Source organism: Falco peregrinus, chromosome 10 (genome assembly GCF_023634155.1).
Source record: "Falco peregrinus isolate bFalPer1 chromosome 10, bFalPer1.pri, whole genome shotgun sequence".
Taxonomy (NCBI): domain Eukaryota; kingdom Metazoa; phylum Chordata; class Aves; order Falconiformes; family Falconidae; genus Falco; species Falco peregrinus.
In genome coordinates this window covers 25,130,812-25,148,892 of record NC_073730.1, presented here as the reverse complement: position 1 = coordinate 25,148,892, position 18,081 = coordinate 25,130,812, and the positions used below count along the sequence as shown (strand labels likewise).

At 45.7% G+C, this 18,081-nt stretch overlaps 1 protein-coding gene across 3 annotated transcripts in view; it reads right to left on the bottom strand.

Annotated features, from left to right (window-relative positions):
- The window catches only part of RAD54L (RAD54 like), a 23,210-nt gene extending 5,129 nt beyond the window's left edge, over window positions 1-18,081 (bottom strand). For 2 of the 3 annotated variants that reach the window (XM_055815322.1, XM_055815321.1), the window contains exons 1-17: window positions 17,950-18,081; window positions 17,738-17,830; window positions 16,584-16,703; window positions 15,771-15,831; window positions 13,887-14,022; window positions 13,037-13,106; window positions 10,297-10,585; window positions 9,695-9,819; window positions 7,706-7,856; window positions 5,708-5,834; window positions 3,486-3,560; window positions 2,936-3,066; window positions 2,719-2,829; window positions 2,451-2,574; window positions 2,054-2,132; window positions 1,771-1,950; window positions 241-404 (exon numbers count right to left, since the gene is read on the bottom strand). In XM_055815322.1, coding sequence (XP_055671297.1) covers window positions 241-404; window positions 1,771-1,950; window positions 2,054-2,132; window positions 2,451-2,574; window positions 2,719-2,829; window positions 2,936-3,066; window positions 3,486-3,560; window positions 5,708-5,834; window positions 7,706-7,856; window positions 9,695-9,819; window positions 10,297-10,585; window positions 13,037-13,106; window positions 13,887-14,022; window positions 15,771-15,831; window positions 16,584-16,703; window positions 17,738-17,830; window positions 17,950-17,952 — 2,039 coding nt within the window. In that variant the 5' untranslated portion in view covers window positions 17,953-18,081. Of the gene's footprint in view, window positions 1-240; window positions 405-1,770; window positions 1,951-2,053; window positions 2,133-2,450; window positions 2,575-2,718; window positions 2,830-2,935; window positions 3,067-3,485; window positions 3,561-5,707; window positions 5,835-7,705; window positions 7,857-9,694; window positions 9,820-10,296; window positions 10,586-13,036; window positions 13,107-13,748; window positions 13,834-13,886; window positions 14,023-15,770; window positions 15,832-16,583; window positions 16,704-17,737; window positions 17,831-17,949 lie in introns of all 3 variants that reach the window. The other variant, XM_055815323.1, reaches the window with a different exon arrangement.

Here is an 18,081-nt window from a genome sequence, read left to right as displayed (position 1 = left end):
AACACAAGGAGCAACAAGATAGTCTGCTCACTTGTCCAGTCAGCACAGCTTTTCTAGGACAATAAAAAGGGAGGACAGCAAGGAAGTGCTCATTTTCAGGTGGTTAACAGCCTCAAAAGCAGATACACTGGAGGCCCTCTCTCTCTTAAGCTTCCTCCTGCTGCCTGAGGAACCCCTGAATCACTAGAAAAACTGGATTTTTTTTGCTGACCCCATCCATTAGTCATTCAGTATACTCACTTGTCATGGGTGTCACTGGTGGTGGTCTCATTCAATGTGAAAAGCTCCTTCAGCTCCCCAAGTGAGAAGTGCCTTTCTACATCCTGCTCTTCATCCACCACACAGCTGCTGAGGGCTTTCTTGTGGGTCTGGCGTTGGAATATCTTCTCCTCTATGGTCCCTGTCTGCAGGAAAGAGTGTCAGAGATGAAGCACAGTTGGACTAGTTTAAAGGAGCACGACAACGGGAAAGTGGCACAGATCAAATGGCAGTAAGCTGTCAGGACCATTTAGTGCCCTGCCAGAGCCGTACAGCTGACAGGCAAGTTTTACTAGCTGCACTCCAACTATGTCCTATTTGGTTGCTGATCTAACCCAACTCTGCTTCTCTTGTCTTTTGCCGTGGCTACAGGTGCGGATTCAACAGATATGGATGAGGAAAAGGTGGAGCTGCCACTCGTGGCTGAAGCTCACACACTGCACCAAGTTGTGCTGGCAGGAAGGAGGGGAAAGGAGCTGAGCAGCTATAACCACTGCCTCAGAAAAAAGAAAACCCAAAAAACCCAAAACCAAACAAAAAAACCCAACACACACAAACACAAGTCCCCCCCCAAAACAGCAACAAGGTAGCCCTGGGTGACACAAGCATCAGCAGTATTTGCTGGTTCACCCACACACAGATCAATCACACCCACTGTCTGGAAGGAGGTAACTAAAATCTAAAAGCAAAATGTCTGTTTTGCAAACAGTTGTAATATAAAGGAGGGGGTAATTAGTCAGGATTTGCAAAATGGTTTCCTAGTTCTACAAGCCAAGAAGGTCCCTGCTTCCAGGTGCAGCCAGGTCAGATAAAAACTGGAACACCATTAGGAAGAGCTGGACAAAGAACATCTGTTTTGTCAAAGCGAAACAGTAATTGATCAAGGAACACAAGCTTACAAAAAAACCCAAAACAAAAACACAAAACCTCACCATCTGAACTGATGAGAGGTAACGGTGAGCAAGGGCAGAGGCAACATTTCTGAGCAGTAATCATTACTGGCACTGCTGGACAAAGTGTTACAGCAGCCTGAAAAGACTAATCTCCTTCGTGTTTTTCCTTTACAGAGCCTGCTAATTGGCAATCCCATTCCAAAAGCTGCTGTAATTCTGAGAATGTACTTGCTGTTTATTAAGTACACATACACCCAACCAAAACAGACTGCAGCCAGACTGAAAAACAGCAACTTCACCATCAGACACCCCATGAAATTAAAGAAATCAGATGCCTAAATGACTTCAAAGGAGCATCTCATCTGGAAAGCCACAGTTTCCAGTTTCTATTTTTCAGAAGCCAGTCACCATTAGAAACCAAGGCCTGCACTAATGACCCTCCGGCTTGAACCTTCATGGTTTTCCATGGCAACACATCTAAGAGTAGGAAGCCATTAAGTTCCAATCAATTCTGGTTGCCAACACAAAAGAGTTCTTCCCCTTCTGGTCGCAATCACAGCTGCCGTCTGGGCTGGCACCAAGAACTCCATGTTGAGGAGGTGAGAGGAGTAAGACTCACTGAAAGCAGTCGATAGATGTAGCATGTCTTCTTCTGGCCATCCCGCCACACACGAGCCATGGCCTGCTCATCATTAGCCGGATTCCAGTCTGGGTCAAACATAACCAGTCTGTTAGCCCCAATCAAATTCAAACCACAGCCGCCTGCTTTGCTGCTTAACATGAAGATAAACTCAGGGTTCTGTGGAAAAAGACAGGCTTGGATTAAACTACAGAGGCAGCGATTCTTTTAGAGCATTCAGAACTTGCAGCAGAGCTGCTCACAGCTGGCAGGTTCTACTTACCGAGGGGCTGTTGAATCGCTCCACAACCTTTGCTCTCTTTTTAATGGACATGGTGCCATCCAGTCGGACATACAAATACCTGGAATATACAGCATTTACTGCAATCAGACTGTTGCAACCATTAGAACATCCTACCTGAAAGAGAAAAATCTTTCACAAACAGCCTTGTAACAAGGGCCTGGGCTTTAGGAGCTTTTGCAGAGGGCCAGAGCTTTTCTGCTGAGTGACCCCAGTAGCCAAAGCATAAGCCACTTAGTTCCAATTCAGGAAACATCTGAGGTAAAAAACAGATCACAAGTTCCTGCTGATAGAAACTTTAAAAATAGCCAGTTTATTTTACAATGTAGGCTGAAAGTACAGTCTTGCAGGATTAAACAGATGAAGCCCAAAGACAAACCTTCTGTTCCTGCAGAGCTTTTCAAATAGGTCCAGCGTCTGAGTGTAGTTAGACACTAAAACCACCTTGTCGTTACTGGTGCTTTTTGTAACAGCAAGGATATAGTCCAAAACCAGCATCTTTCCTGGATAAAAAGGAAAGAAAGAAGAAAGTTAGGGCACCAGTTCCCAAATTCAAGACCTTGGAAGGGCACTTGATAAGGTGCTAAATACAGTCTCATGGTTGCCTGTGTTAGGCAGCACATTTGCACTGTTGAGTTCCACAGTACCTGAAAGCTGGGGCTCCACAGATTTGGTGCTGTAGCCAGCAGGGAACAAGTCCAGGGCTCCCATAAAACCCTCTTCCTCCTCCACACACTTATCATGGATAAGAGCAGGGTCTGGAAAACAAACAGAGCTCAGAGTGCAGAGTACACAAGGGAGACCCAAAAAACCCTCCACCAACAGTGCAAAACCAAAACCCATTACACAAGCGGATCAACTCACGATTGCAGAGCTTCTTCAAGGAAGTGATGGAAGAGAGAGATGACACACTGATTTTGCCCTCCTTCAGCTCCTCCACTGGCTTGGCTTGCTTCAGGAAGTTCTTGTACAGCTCAGCCTGCAGAGGTGTCAGTCTGAAACAGAACAAGAGCTCTGCAGTCTCAGCCTGTGCCCAGACCAACCCTATCCTTCTTCCTCCATCTACACAGTGCATTCCTTTTAATCTGCTTTTTTTTGGCCACAGCATGGATAGCCTAGAACTGCCTTCAAGGCTGATGGTAGAACAATGATATCTCAGCCCAGAGCTAGAAGAGAAGCTTGCAGGTATTCTGCATAGCCCAGGGCTCTACTGTAAACAGCTGCTCAGAGCATGCCATCTGGCCAGCAGATCCACCAGTTGCAGATTGTCCATCCACGATTCAGGAGGAAAAGCAACACATCGCCAATGGCTACAATCTCATTCCTGGAGGAAAGCACGGAAGGGCTTTTTGCAACACTTTAGTCCTTCCTGTTGCTCCTCCCGTTTCCTGGCAGAGTATGTGCTTTTTGGTACCTGCAGCAGACCACCTGCTCGATCTTCACTGGCAGGTACTTGGACAAGATGTCTGAAGTTCTTCGAATTAAACACCTGCAGGGAGGGTAATTAAGATCAGATGCTTAGATGATGTCAAAACCCTGTTTTATCACTATTATTCCTCATGAGCTCAACACAGTGTCCCTTAGATATCTTATGTACAAAAGTCTGTGACAGTCCAACGCATGGCATGTCAAAGGCCAGACACCCACCACCCACACAAAGCCAGGATAAGAAGCTCCATCAGCCCATGCTACAGAGCCCAGTATAACCCATTGTCTCTGTGACGCCTCCAAATTTGGTTCATCGGACATGGAGGGATTGTGCATGATTCCACCTGACAAAGCCCAGTCCCTTACAAGAGAAACTCAGTTCTTCATCAGACTACCAACAGCACTCTCAACTTGAGCTGCAACAGACCAGCAGCATGGACAGCAAACAAGGACAGGATTTAACCACAACACACTACAGACATAACCCAAAGCACAAGCAGGCAGCTCCCCACGTAATAATTAAGTAGCCATCCTCAGCCAAGACAGGTTCATTTTCTGGCCCAATTTCAGTGAAGGGCATATCCTTTGGGGCTGTAGAAATGCCCCATGGAACAGTTCTACCACACTTTAGAAAAGATGGGATGGACTAGAAAAACTGCTGAACTGAGCAACCAGAATAAGAACGAAGTGCAGAAAAACCCAGTTCTGCCAGGACACAACAAAAATATGTTACAAAACCTAAAGATGACAACCAGCAGGGATATACGATGGCCCCAAAATCTGTCAAAGGCTATTAAAGAAAGGATTAATTTGGTCTCCAAACTCATAAGCAGTAGGATGAAAAGTAACAGGCTTAAACTGCAGTAAGGAAGATTTATGTTACACATTAAGAGCATTTTCTAACTGCAAAGACAGTGATGCTCTGGAAAAGGTGTCCTGAGGAATCTGTAAGGTCTTCAGTGCTGGGTGGGTGTTAAGTAAGGGATGGTTTAGGTCTAACACCTTCTACCTTAGGACAGCAAGATGGATTAGACAACTTCTACAGGGCCCTTCCAGCCTTACACCTACGATTCCACATGTCTTTGCATCACTCTCTCATTTACAATTCCCACCAAATTCAATAAATTAATCTGTTACTACTTTCAAGCTTCATCTTCCCTATTTATGCATCGTGACTGTTACACAATAAAGGAAGGACACAGACCTCAACACAGGCACAAGCATTCCTGAACTCACTTTTACACCTCTTTTCTATCAACTAGAAAAAGAAATAAATGCACCTTAAGAAGGAATAAGCTCTCCTCCTCCCAGCCTTTCATTTCTCTTAGGTTTCTGCAAGCTGACCTGAGTCAAGGTGAAAGCTGTCTCCATAGAGAGGCTGTACTTAGTGTGAAATTCAATTTACCATGACTAAGAACTGCAGGGTCATATTTGTGATGGTTGCAAAAGCTCAGATTTAAAAACAAAAAAAAAAGAAATTAAGACACCAGCAATGCTGAGAATTCAACTGAGTGTCTAGAAAGAGTTCTTAAAGAGACACAAGTGATTGCCAGCAGATGTGGATAAACTGGTTGTACTCGTGAATAGAAAAGAAACCAGGTTTAAACAAATCCCCAAAATCAACCAAAGAGAAATAAGACAGCATTTTACATCACAGAAGCGCTTCTCGGGGATCATAAGTCACATCTCTGACACTTGTAGTCTAATCCCATTAGCCCTACAGAGCCAACACAGCTATGAAAGTGTGAGCTGGACTCTTTTGTGACTTAGGCAATCAACAGCAGAACTGAGCAATATTCCTTAGACACTTTCTGTCTGCCACACAACACCTGGGCTGGATGGATCTCAAGTTTGACCCAGTCTACACTGTAGTTATGTTAACACAAATAAAAGGATGCTGCCTGACTATTCAGATCCCACGAGAAAACAGAAACATAAGAGTCAAATCATGATTCAGTACCTGAGTACATTTGCTTGGGGCTGACTGCAGCTAACTGTGTCATTTCAATGTGCTATTTTTCAGACTAAAGCTACATGCTATTTAGATTTCTCAGGCAATACATACTTGCACAATCACTTGCTGAATAGACATAACTGGCAAGAGAATTCATTATAGCTGCAACTGTAATTTGGAAAGATACCAGTGTACACCAAGGGTCTGCAAAGATCTGGCAAAAGCTCTGCAAAGAGAAGAGGGATGACATTCACCTGTTCACAATACTGATCAGCTCTTTAAGCCTTTCTTCTCCTTTGTGTCGCTCAGCTTCACTTGCATCCGCATCTCTGCCTTTCAAGATGGGAATTTCAAAATGTCTTTTAAATTCCTGTGCAGTCCCTGTACAAAACAGAAGTGAAAAGGTGACAACTACCACCAAATAACCTTTAATCAGTACCCCACAGCTCCAGTTATCATACCACAAGCATGGGGCCTAGCAGATAAAACAAACTCTCGCCTCATCAGTATGATTTGTTTTCCTTTCTAGTCAGGAAAAGCAAACCAGTACCAAAGAAAATAATGTACTCCAGCAATAATGCACTGCGTAGGTCATACAGTTTCAGCTAAACCCGAGTCATCAGGCATGTACTGGTTTTGCTCACATTCCAGCTATACTTTTATCCCCAGATTTCATCCTTGCAAACAACAGCACAAGCATTATGCGTGCCTGTTCCAAAATTATCTGTAATCAGTTGCTTAATACTGGTCACAGGCTGGAAGTGGGAAAAAGCTGCATGCACGCAGTTTTGCCAGCAGTAGTTACAGTATTAACCTCATCATAGAAAAAAACAAACTGAAACTACAGGGAGACTAGCCTTGCCCAAAGTACAGGTCAAGGGGGGCAGGGGAAATCACATCAGCTCCCTGTAATAACTACCCAAAATTGAAGTGCACGGAAAAAGCAGATGTAGAACATCTACCACTCTACCCCATTGTTTCCTTGAGAAATCCTGAGGGCAGAACAGCTGAAAGATACATCCCAATTGCTGCTTGCAAGACTAAGAATCTGATGAATGGTGTTTAACTGGAGTTGTGCATGCATTAGAATTAATGAGAAGCCTCTTGGACTAGATGCACAACAATCCCAGACCAACATGGGTGCTGAGTTACACCAACAAGGAAATGATTTACAGATTGGTTTATTTTCATCCCTTGACAGAAAAAACTACCTCTCTTGGCAAAAACAAGCTGTTCCACACTGGAAAGCACACCTCCTAACCCAGTGATGCAGGAGAGCATGCAAAGACTACTTTGCTTTTAAAATGAAAACAGAGCTTGCTGGCATAAGCAGAACATAGGAACCAGAGTCAGAGTATTTCAGTCTGCTACCAGCAATTGCAGAAGGGGTTTGATACTGAAAACTAGTCGGTATCTCTCCTCCAGACATTTTTCCTTCTCTCTCAGATGAAGTTAACCCCATATGCACAGGACTCCATTGCCTTAAAAAACAGGAGCAGTCTTAACTCCAAATGCTAGGCACCACCCTCAGCTTTCTCTGATTATCTGAAAGTGGGACGGCAGACTGCCAGAAATTTGGGCTTTGTTGCTTAACTCTACCGCACAGCACACAGTTCCACCTCACACCAGTCACTTCAATCTCCTGTGCCAAATGGATATGAGAGCACGCACGGGGGAAAAAGCCATTTCCCAGGCTGCCTATCATACTCAATGCAGAGAGCATGCTATGTCAAACTCTCCTCCCCATGGAGCCTTTCCTACAACGACATCATTCCTGGCTTAGATTTCTGAACTTGCTACAGCCTGGAAGTGTTGTGGGAAGTACCATTATGAGCTGGTTCTTCCTGCCCAGCAACTCCTGCAGTATCTCTAAGGGCTTACTGTCAAAGAAACTTCCAGTCTACATGAACATTTTGGTTAACCAGTATAGCTAGGCAAGATCAGCCATGTAGTACTTGGGGTCTTATATCTATTTCATCTCAATTAATTCCCCTTCCAAAATACCTGTTAGACTGGTGTACTTTAAATTACAATCTTCTTGAAACAGAGCTCTGATGATATACAGCCTCTAGAACAGGACACCCTGATCTAAGCTTTCTGGATACAAACTTAAGGAGAGTAAGTCTCCAACCTGTATGTGACCTTTCCTCTCACTAACGTCTTGGTTGCTGTTTTCACTAACACTGGTAGCTAGGGGAGGCCTTGCCAGCAATTTCCCCCTCCCTCATGTCTCTCACACATTCAACTCTTACCTAGGATGCCTGAATTGACGAAGTGCACCAAGCTGAAATATTCAAGCAGGTCATTCTGAATGGGGGTGCCTGAGATAAGGACTCGTCGAGGTGTATTTAAGCTGTTGAGAGCTTGGTATGTTTGGTTTTCAGAGTTCTTCAGTCTATGGCCCTTTGAAAAAAAGAAAAAAGGAATGAAGCTGATAAATCCAGTGGCCCTGATCAGAAGCAGCTTGGAGATCCTCATCAACACTGGTATGTTGTATCTCCCACAAGGCATCTCACCACTTTTCCCATTCCTGGTAGTGGACTAAGTGGTGTATGTGTATTAACTGTTGCAACAGACTTCTTTCAAAGGCAAGAATCTGGTGGGAAACCTGAAGCCATTATGCGAGGCAACATGACATTACAAGCTTCCGAGACCAGGAACACCTGAGTCACATGCAGGCAAGAGGGCCTACCACAAAAACAACAACCACCACGTTAATCTTAGCTATAAAAACTGTTTCCTGTTCAAAGATGGAGATGTTTTCAGCTATCAACACGAGGCCCTGAACTCTGGAGCAAGTAACACTGCATCACTCAAGGTCAACACCACAAACCACTCAGACCACCTATATCCAGGATTTTCAGGCCTTTGCACACTAATAAAAAGAGGTTGCGCACCTCTTACTGGGGTAACATGAATACAGGCCCCATTTCCCATGCCTGGGAAAAGCAACTTTATTAGCATCTGAGTGCTATGCTAAAGCATAAGTGATGGGACACTTTTTCTAAGTGCCAGACCACTGCAGAGCTGTGTATTTATTGGGAACATATGGAAGACAAGGCCAAGGACCTGTATTCCCAGCATCCCTAGCTGTTGGTCTCATCCCAAGGGCACTGAGAGGTGCGGGCAGTCACGGACTTGGTAGATAGGTGGATTGGAGTTACACTTGTGAGGATGCTCTTATTAAGCTCCTCTCAGCACTACTCTAGCAAATACGAACCCAAACCACTGGGTGGCACCGCTAATTTAACAAATTCCCTCTAACTGGCAGCAGAGGACACCTCAACAGTGGCTGAGGCCCCTGGCTTGATCGTTTCAAGGAGGCAGAGAGCATTTTTTTTTATTTTGTCCTTTAGAGCATCTCTGGCTCTTACTACCTATAACCACAAACAGGGATCAATACATGAAAAAACAACTCGATTTCAGCCAGGTGGAAGCAGAGCTTGATAACACAGGCTTGGCAAACTTGACTCCCTGATTGCTGGCTGCTAGATCTAAGCCAGGTTTGTCTCCTCTTGAATAAGCAGCACATGACATAACTCCTCACGCCACTCTCCTACCTCTGCCTCAAGCAGGATGCTACGGAGAGGGAAAGAGGGTCCCTGCCATGGGAGTGCCTTTCAAACTCCCCAAGCACAGAATAAGATGGCCAGATGCCAGCAGCCAACTACACACAGGAACATGCTGAATCACAGAATCATTTACGCTGGGAGAGACCTTGGGAGTCTCCAGTCCAACCTCTTGCTCAAAACAGAGCCATGTTAAAAATTACTGGGCAGAACATGAGGCCAGGCCAAACAGAAAGTACTTCTTACTTTAGCAAAGACAGACACAAACAAATGCAAACAAGATCAGTGAGCTAGGGCACTACCTTCCCAACACAGTAAGGCCTCTTCTTTCAGTGTCAGAGATAGGCAGTGGACCTCCTTTCTACTACATATTTCACACTGAGAGGGCCCTAGTAGGTGCCCCCAACCAGCCAGAGACCTACCAAGTGGCCACAGTTACCACCACCTGGATTTTCTTCATATCTCAGCTCCCCAAAACACCCTCTCTTGTTCAGCCTCAGCCAGTATGGATGAGATAGTTACCCAAGAGCCTCTCAAACACCACAATGGGTGCCGTCCACAGCTAAACCTTGTTTCCTGCAGCCCTCCCTGCTTTTAAGAAAGCAGAGCCAGTTTTGCCCAGATCTCAAGAAAATTATCAGGAACAGATTCCCCTTAAAGATTCCCCTGTACCTCATCACATATCACCAGCCCAACACTGCCTTTCTGTAATGCCTCGGCATGGAGTCGGAAGGTCTCATAGGAGATGATCAGGATGGGTGAAGGCACTCGCGGGCCACGCTGGTTCATAAAGCCAACTGCAGATAGAAAGGAGGTAAAAAGAAAAAATAAAAGGGATGAGGAAAACCAACAGAAAAAGGTTCAAGCTCTATAGTTAAAACTTTTGCCTTAAAAATCTAGGAAAACCTGTCCGTTTCAATTACTTCATAGCATCCCTTCCACCCACATATACCTGTGCTATTTTCCCCACAACCGTCCCCATTTCCATCCCCCTCTTACCTCTGCCCAGTCCTTTCCTGGCTTCTGGCTAGAGCAAAGAAGAGGCACTGGGACTGCCCTAACTTAAGCACATGACTGGACTTTGATTATTGCAAAAGATCAGCTATTACCAACAGGCAAGGGTCTGACCTAAACATGTTAGTGGAGAGACTTTTGTCAGTTTCCAGAGCTCTAATGACAGCCCAGAGATGTTCAAATCAGCTACTGTAGGCTTCTTCCAATGCAAGATTTTGACCTAAGTCAACCAACCACACCATTTGCAAACATTTCTGTACCTAGCTTACGGTCAATCTCTTCTTTGGAGCCTCCATCAATGGCCAGTGGCTGGATCCTTCCCCCCAGCCATTTCTCTACTTCATTGTACCAGTTTCTCACCAGGCTGGAGGGAGACACCACCATGGCTTTCTCAATTTCAGGCTTGCAGTCTGGACTTTGCCGGAGAAGTGTCCACATGAGTGTGATGCACTGCAGGGTTTTGCCCAGCCCCATTTCATCTGCCATGATACAGCCATGACTCCCGGGGATCCGCCGGCTTGTCACACAGTCCCAGAGGAATTTCACTCCCTGCCAAAAAATTGTTCTCTCAGAGCTGGATGGGGACACCAGCAGCATGACAACTTCATTACAGCTTCATTACCACAATGCTACTACAACAAACAGCAAATCTGTGTAGCACATCCCTAAGGACATGCATATTCTAAAGAGACTGAGGGAAATCACCCAAGACAGAGCCAAAATGCAGCCACACCTGGTTTGGAACAACATTACTGGTGCCAACACATAGCTTGTAACATCCTACTACATTTTAACTGTACAATTATAACTAGCTTCCTGACATAAATTTCCAGAAATTTCTACCCTTGGTTGCATTAGATAGACCCAGGCCATCAGCTAGCCTGCATCAATCACTGCAAAGAGGTTAATCAGCTTAACAACACCCAATTAGGTAGTTTTAGAAACACAGAATCATAGAGCGAGCAGAATTGTTTCTGCTGCCTGATTACTCCCAGAACACCCTCAAGCAGACCTCACCACTTCTGCCTAGAAGTGCAATGACTCACCTGGGGACTCAAGGTCCAAAGCAGATTTAGCTTCAGAGAAGACACAGAGCTGAGATTATAGCCCACATCACATGGTGGGAGAAGAGCTCAGCCCTGCATTAGGCTCTGACACATCACCAAAACTAAAAGCAGGGGGAAAGAAAAAAAAACAAACAACAACACACACACACACACACACACCCACCCCAAGACTCTGCAAAATGTTCCTCTAACATGTGATGACAGTCAGAGAAAATCAGGGCATTGTATTGGAAACATATAAGCTTCCTGCACTGTGTCACCACACACCTGGATGGATTCATGCCTCTGTGCTCCACTACTTGGGACCGGAAGATGGAACACCTTCACTTGTACCTTCAAATCCTTTTCTTTCTTTCTTAGGCCCCTAACAACAGGTTCATGACGTTTATTTAAGCCAGCTGAATAATTATGAAATACATCAATGACAAAAAGAGTGCATTTGACTGGGGATCCAGCTGGGTAACCTCCCAGCAACCAGGCAAAAGACATGACAAAGATGGAGTGAAGCTGTACAGTCTGGGAGCACCACCTGAAGCAGCACAGGAATCTTAGCAGGCAAAGACTTGTTAGACTAGAACAGAGACTGCTTTAACAGAGATATTCAGCTGTCAAAACCCAGAGCGTGCCTAGTACACCAACATAACTATCATTACTTGACAAAAGCACCAGCAGGCAGTATCTTACCCAAAACCAGAGTGCCTCCGGCTATGTAGCCAGACATGAGCATTGCACTGGATCACAGGTTCAGTACCAACTCTGAGATAAAAGTACAAGCCAGGAGCAGCCTACAGTGCTCTTAGAGCCAACTGATCTCCCATGCAGGGATACATCCAGCTTGACCCGCTTAGCCTGCAAGATCAGCAAGCACAACTTCCATCTGTGCTGCCTCTAGGCTTAAATGATAACATACTGCATCTGTGATGAACTTCAAACTGTTCAGATACCTACATTATATATTTGGCAATTAGTACCCACTGCTTCAATATTGTGATGTTGCACATATTTACAACATAAAATGTTTTTTGGCACTTTCCACTGGCGAATTCCAAGTCTACGTAGGTCATGGACAGCTCACACCTACAAAGGTGTGAATACCTATGTCCAAATAAAACACAGTGAAGCAGGAATCTACTCCACGCTGTCCTGGGAACCATGGTACCAGAAAAAGAGCTTCAGCGTTTCCTGGCTCAGCGACTGAAGATCCAACTAATTCTGCTGACGAGCAAAACACAGCAGTGGACAGTCTGCCCTGCCCAACTCAAGACTGGACTGCAACATAATTTACTGCAACTATATCTCACCACCTTCCACATAGGGTTCCACTCGGCAGAGCTCCATCTCCAGACTTCAAGATAAGTAAAGGCTGGACTTTCAGCCCTAAGTCTGCAAGATTCTATCTCCCTGAAGAATCTGGTCTTTTCTTAAGGTACCACTGGTGACATAGAAGTCGGCCAACGTGCTTTCCTAGACCTGCGTAACCAGTGCACAACAGTCCAGAAACTCCCCAGTTTCCACTATCAGCTGACCTGACCTACAACCTCACAGAGAACACACTTGTGCATTGGGCAGCATCACGTTTAGGCTGGGAGTGCTCTGTCCCTGCTAGATCAGAGGCAAAAGAGAAAATTCTTACCCACAAGCAAGCAGCAAATTTCCACATTTTTAAGGATGAACAGGACTGTCATACTCCCAGCACATCCTCTTGTTTAACACAGAATAGAGGATATTTGCAGCATTCAGGCCTCTAAGAGGACAGTTAAATGTTTCACTTTGCATTTCCAACAGACTGGAGTCTGTTAGACTGTCACAGACTGTTAGCCTGTGAGGGCTATGTACACCTCACAGTGGTGGGTAACAATTCCAGCAGAACTGCAGCTTTCAGAAATGCACCAAGCCCTCCAGCCACACTCTCAGGTCCCAATGGAAAACTTACTTCTCTCTGATGGGGCCGTAAAACACGGCTGAGGACAGGATCCACCACAACATGGACAGGTGTTTTGTCCCTGCAGGAGGCAGTCAAGGAAGAAGACAGTGTGATTAATGAATTTGGCACAGCATATGTTTAGGGTTTTTTAAATCTCACTGTTATACTGAGGACTCCCCAGTGGCATGAGGGAAGCAACTGCCAACAAGAAAGCGAAAAATGGATTAATTTTGAATCAGTTTTGAGAATGAAGTCACAGAGGTCTGATCCATTGTCTGAAACATCAGTAAAACTATGTATTTGGTCTGTGGTTAAAACAAGGGCAGAATATGGTTTGGAGACACAGTTAAAAAGTCATTATTGTTTTTCTTGTTTTGATAACTATATTGTAACTGCATTACTGGAGAGTGGAAAACCCTCCCCTGTCCATGAAGATCCAGCTGACAGCTCTTTTAAGTTATAACAGCACAACAGGAACTACTTCAGAATAGAAACCATTAGGCAGCCTAACATTTGACTGTCAGTCACCCTTTGCTTGTCCTTAGATGCTGATGTTTCCTGACTAACGATTAAGCCATAAGATTTTCTAAGCAGCTTCTTCATGTGTCCATGCTCATTCCCTGCAACAGATTTAAATTTTGGATGAGTGTGAGATAAAAAAGCCTGTGGAAGAACACAAAGATCTGGCACGGGTACATTCCTCCTTTGATTGTTACTATACCTGAACCAATTCAGAGGCCGAATACTTGGCACTAAAATTCCCTTGACGTTCAGCTCAGACACATTTGGGAAGAAAGCGCGTAAATCTATGTGTACAAGGAGATCAGAGCTGAAACATTTGCGCCAGGTGATGACTCACTTGTCTATTTTCAGCTGGTCATGGGCACTCAGCAGCGGGGGCTCGTACAGAACCAGAGCTCCTTCCTCAAAAGGGTCATGGAGAGGATTCCTCAACCCTGCCCGTTTGATACCCAGTGCGCGCAAACCGAGTGGCCCTGGAAGCAAACAAAGGCACAACTCAAAGAACAACTCCTTCCTGGCAGAAAGCAGAGCCTTGCAGAAGGGTCTGATTACATTTAGGAACAGTTAGTTAATTGTGTGCTGGAGTGGAGATGCAAACTGGTGCAGACAGCACACCTACGTAGGGCTACTGTTTGGCAGCACTCTGCCAGCACACAGCAGGTAGCTCTGCAGCAGGAAAGAACAGAATGAAGGAACAAAGGCAAAGATGGAGCAATGGCATTGGCCACCAGATTGGGTGCACCAAAATGGGCATGACTGGGTGCAGCAGATGCCATATATGCTGACACACAACAGCATATGCTGTCTTGCAAGGTGACCAACAACTTCACCGCAGACCTGTGCCACTGGCATCCAACCATAAACAGGCACAAAGTCTCTCTCAACTGTCTCTGGGCATCAGAGCTACTCCTAGTACCCAAAGGTTTTTGAAAGACAAGCAGAGTTCCAGAACGTACATCTCAGCAGCTCAAGAAATACATTCCCAAATACACAGTATATACTCAGTCAAACCCTCTTTCTGGATCACTTAACCCAGACTTAGCCAAAATTGTATCTTTTATGCAAGGTCAGGAATTGATCTTTCAAAGTGATGAAGTTTTACAGTATCATAGTTAGCACCATACTGCCATTACATACTCTAGGGTATTATTTTTCTCTCTGCTGAGCAACAGTAGATGTCTAGCCTTGAAGCCAATTCCTGTGAAAAGCAGAAACCAAGCATGAGTCCTAGTACTTCCTAGTATTATATTTTGATGTCACAGTTTTGGAACGGAGAAGAACACAAAAAGAACACGCACAGAAATCCCTTTTCCCATCAAAACTCAGGCAACTGTGCTCCCAGGATTGATTTTGCTTGGGAAAGATTCAAGTAGGGTCAGTTTGCCCACTGCTTGTTAAAGCTCCTTGCAAGCTGAGGCACCAATGCATGCACACCAAGAAAAGAGCACACGAAACAACCTCATCTCCCAATTAAGACAGGAAGGTAACAGCTGCAGAAAGCAGCTCCTCCAGTTACAGTTCTGTTTCAGCCTCCTGACAAATCTGCTTTTCCACAAACTAACTTTGCCAAACTCTTTTGGGGCTTGTCATTTCATAGTCAGTGTCTGCTTATGGACATATTTTTGTAACTAAAGTTTGAGTGAAACTGGTTGATCTGCTTTCGAATTTTCCAGCTGAACGGTGAAGGGGAAGGAGACAAGATCTGGCCCATTTGTTTCTGAGATCTTGTGTTTCACTGATTCAAACCAGCTGAGGCTTTGAACTTCAAGACTACATTGCTCTGAAGATCACCTTGTGACTCAACACACCAAGCCAAGTAGAAAGAAAACTGGCATGTACTATCTTTTTCACCTACAGCCTTCTGTCTGTTAGTATCATTAGGGTATTATTTAGATGGTAAACCTTCATCGCTTGGAATTCATCTTACTTTTGTATTTGCGATATGGTGTACAATCTTCTGGCACTACATCAAATATATAGCCGTAAGAACACAAAATCCGAGTCTGAAATGTAGGATTATCCAAACTAAACACTAGTAAGAAATATGAAGACTTGGCTAATGTGACAGTATTTTTCTTTCAAAATTAAATCAGGATTTCTGGAACATACGCATCACTGCAAAAAATAACAATAATCCCCACAGATACACTGACAGGCTTGAGCATCATCTGTTTTACCCCAGTCAGTCAACACAGACAATCCTTAAACCTCCTCATCTTACCTTTATAATTTGGAATGGGGACTTTGAAGGGTTTGGACAAAATGCTGCGGATAAAAGCCTCCTAGGAATTCAGAAAGAAAACATGCTTAAGAAGTCTAAAATCACAGACTGCTCAAGAAGGCAAGCCCAGAACATTTTTTGAGAAGTTAATTTTGCCAAGTGCTGACAGTCCATCTATTCAAGCTTCAACTCCAAATATTTTCAAGAATATCCAAAAGAAAGAAAGTAACAAACCTGCACAATTCCCCCCACAACTCCACTTTTCAAAACTATTTTCCTTTGGGTTTTCTAATGTGTAAAATCGATTTTTCTTAACTCCCCTTCTTAAATCCACTGGCATTATTCACTTCTTTAAATGCTATTGCTTCCCCCGCCTTGGTAATTCAGTCAGGCAATTGACTTCCTGTAAAGGAACTGGGTTACCACCATAGGAACAACCATGCTGGATCAGCAAGCACCCAGCCAGTCCAGCACCTGGTCTCCAGCAAGTGGAAGCCCAGACCAAACTGGGCAAGCAGACAGCACTTGAGCCATCTGCGTGGAAAGCTACCCATGCCCCTGGGCACTGTCCCTCACCTAGGCTCCACAGAACTCTCTTATTCAGGATTTCGATTATAGAACATTCCCGCACCACACGTCCTTCAACATTAAATGGCTGGAGCTAGCAAAAGCCTCTCCTAAAGACTCTGTGTGTATGTCACTTCCATAACACCTCTGATTAAAAGGGTCCATGGAAGCATTTGGACTCCCTTGATGAACGAGCTCCATACACAACCCACCAGCTACAGTGTGCCAGCAGTAACACCCACTTACATGTTGACTGCTATCCAGGCAGTGAGGTCTATTGGTCAACTGAGCCAAGGGTTTCCGGAAAGGCGACCTGTAACATTCTCCACCCTCTGTCTCGCTGACAGGCTTCTGTCTCTTCCGAGTCTGAAAAACAGCATCAAGACAAACCAACTCAAGGGCATTTGGCGAGACCAGAAGATAGATGCATTGCTGTCACACTCAGTAAGCACCTAACCACACAGACAATCCACCCAGCCAGCTGAGCATCTCTGAACAGACACAATCATTACTCACCTCCACCTCACCACAGGGCAGAGCCTGCAACACCACGAAGGTCACCATGCCCTAAAGTTTAACCTGCATAAAGGTTAAAAAATTCTCCTAAGGTAGCTACCACTTTCTAACCTAAAAAGGCAGCTTTGTCTGTGCTAAGATTTGTCCTGTCCCACTCCTCCCCTAAAAAACAAAAAAAGCAGAAGAAAAAAAAAAAGGAAGGGTCAGAAGCACAGAACAAACTACATGAAAGTCCCCTGAGGCTCCCACAGCATCTGCTGTTGCACAGGTGAAAAGGCTTCACACTGAAACCTAAATTTCAGGCACTTAGCAAGTGGCATGAAGTCATTGATATGCTTCCTGATTTATCACAGTCCTCTTCAGATTGAGGCATGCTTTTAACTACCTGCTGGCACAGAAAAAGGGATTTGACACAGGAAGCACTAGGTGAGACTCTTTAACCTGTATCACACAGTACATAGCATGACAACATCCTGTTTTGTCTTGAACATCTACCTATTCCTAGTTACCAGCCCTCTCACAAACACTTGGAAGCTCTCCCAGGGATAGTTTGTTCCATAACCCACGAAGCATCACACGCACACAATGAAGTTTCTACTGACTACATGACCTGACATAAGTTTTCTCCCAGCTAGTGAAAACAGCATAAACTTAGAGCCTGGTCCTCAATCCCCAGAAGGCGGGGGCGATAACAACCCCCGATCAGGCACCTGGGACTGACTGGGCAGCGGCGGGTCCCGGCCCCCCGCCCCGCCCCCGGCTGCAGGGGCTCCGGCAGTCACACGGGGCCGAGCCCGCCCCAGCCCCGCCTGGGCGAGGCCGGCCTCAACGCCGAGAGTGGCGGGCGTTCCCTCCGCCGCCGAGTCCCGGGGCCCCTCACTCACCGTCGGGGGATGCCAGCCTTCCTCCTCTTCCTCCTCCTCCTCGCCGCCGCCCGCTTTTCTCTTGGCCAGCTGACTGGGAGCCAGGCTCCTCCTCTGGAAGAGGGGCACAGCACACACACGCTGAGGGGACAGCGGGGCCGGGGGGAACACCGCGCAGCCCCTCAGCCCAGCCCCTCAGCCCGGCCCGGCGCCCCCGCTCGCCCCGCACTCACCATCGCCTCACGGGGCAGGGCAGACGGCCGGCGGTAACGTGCCGCGCGCGGAGCGGTTCGCGCGCGCCGCGCTGCAGGCGGGAAAGGCGCCGGGCGGGCTCCGCCCCGCCTCTTCGCCACGGCAACAGGCAC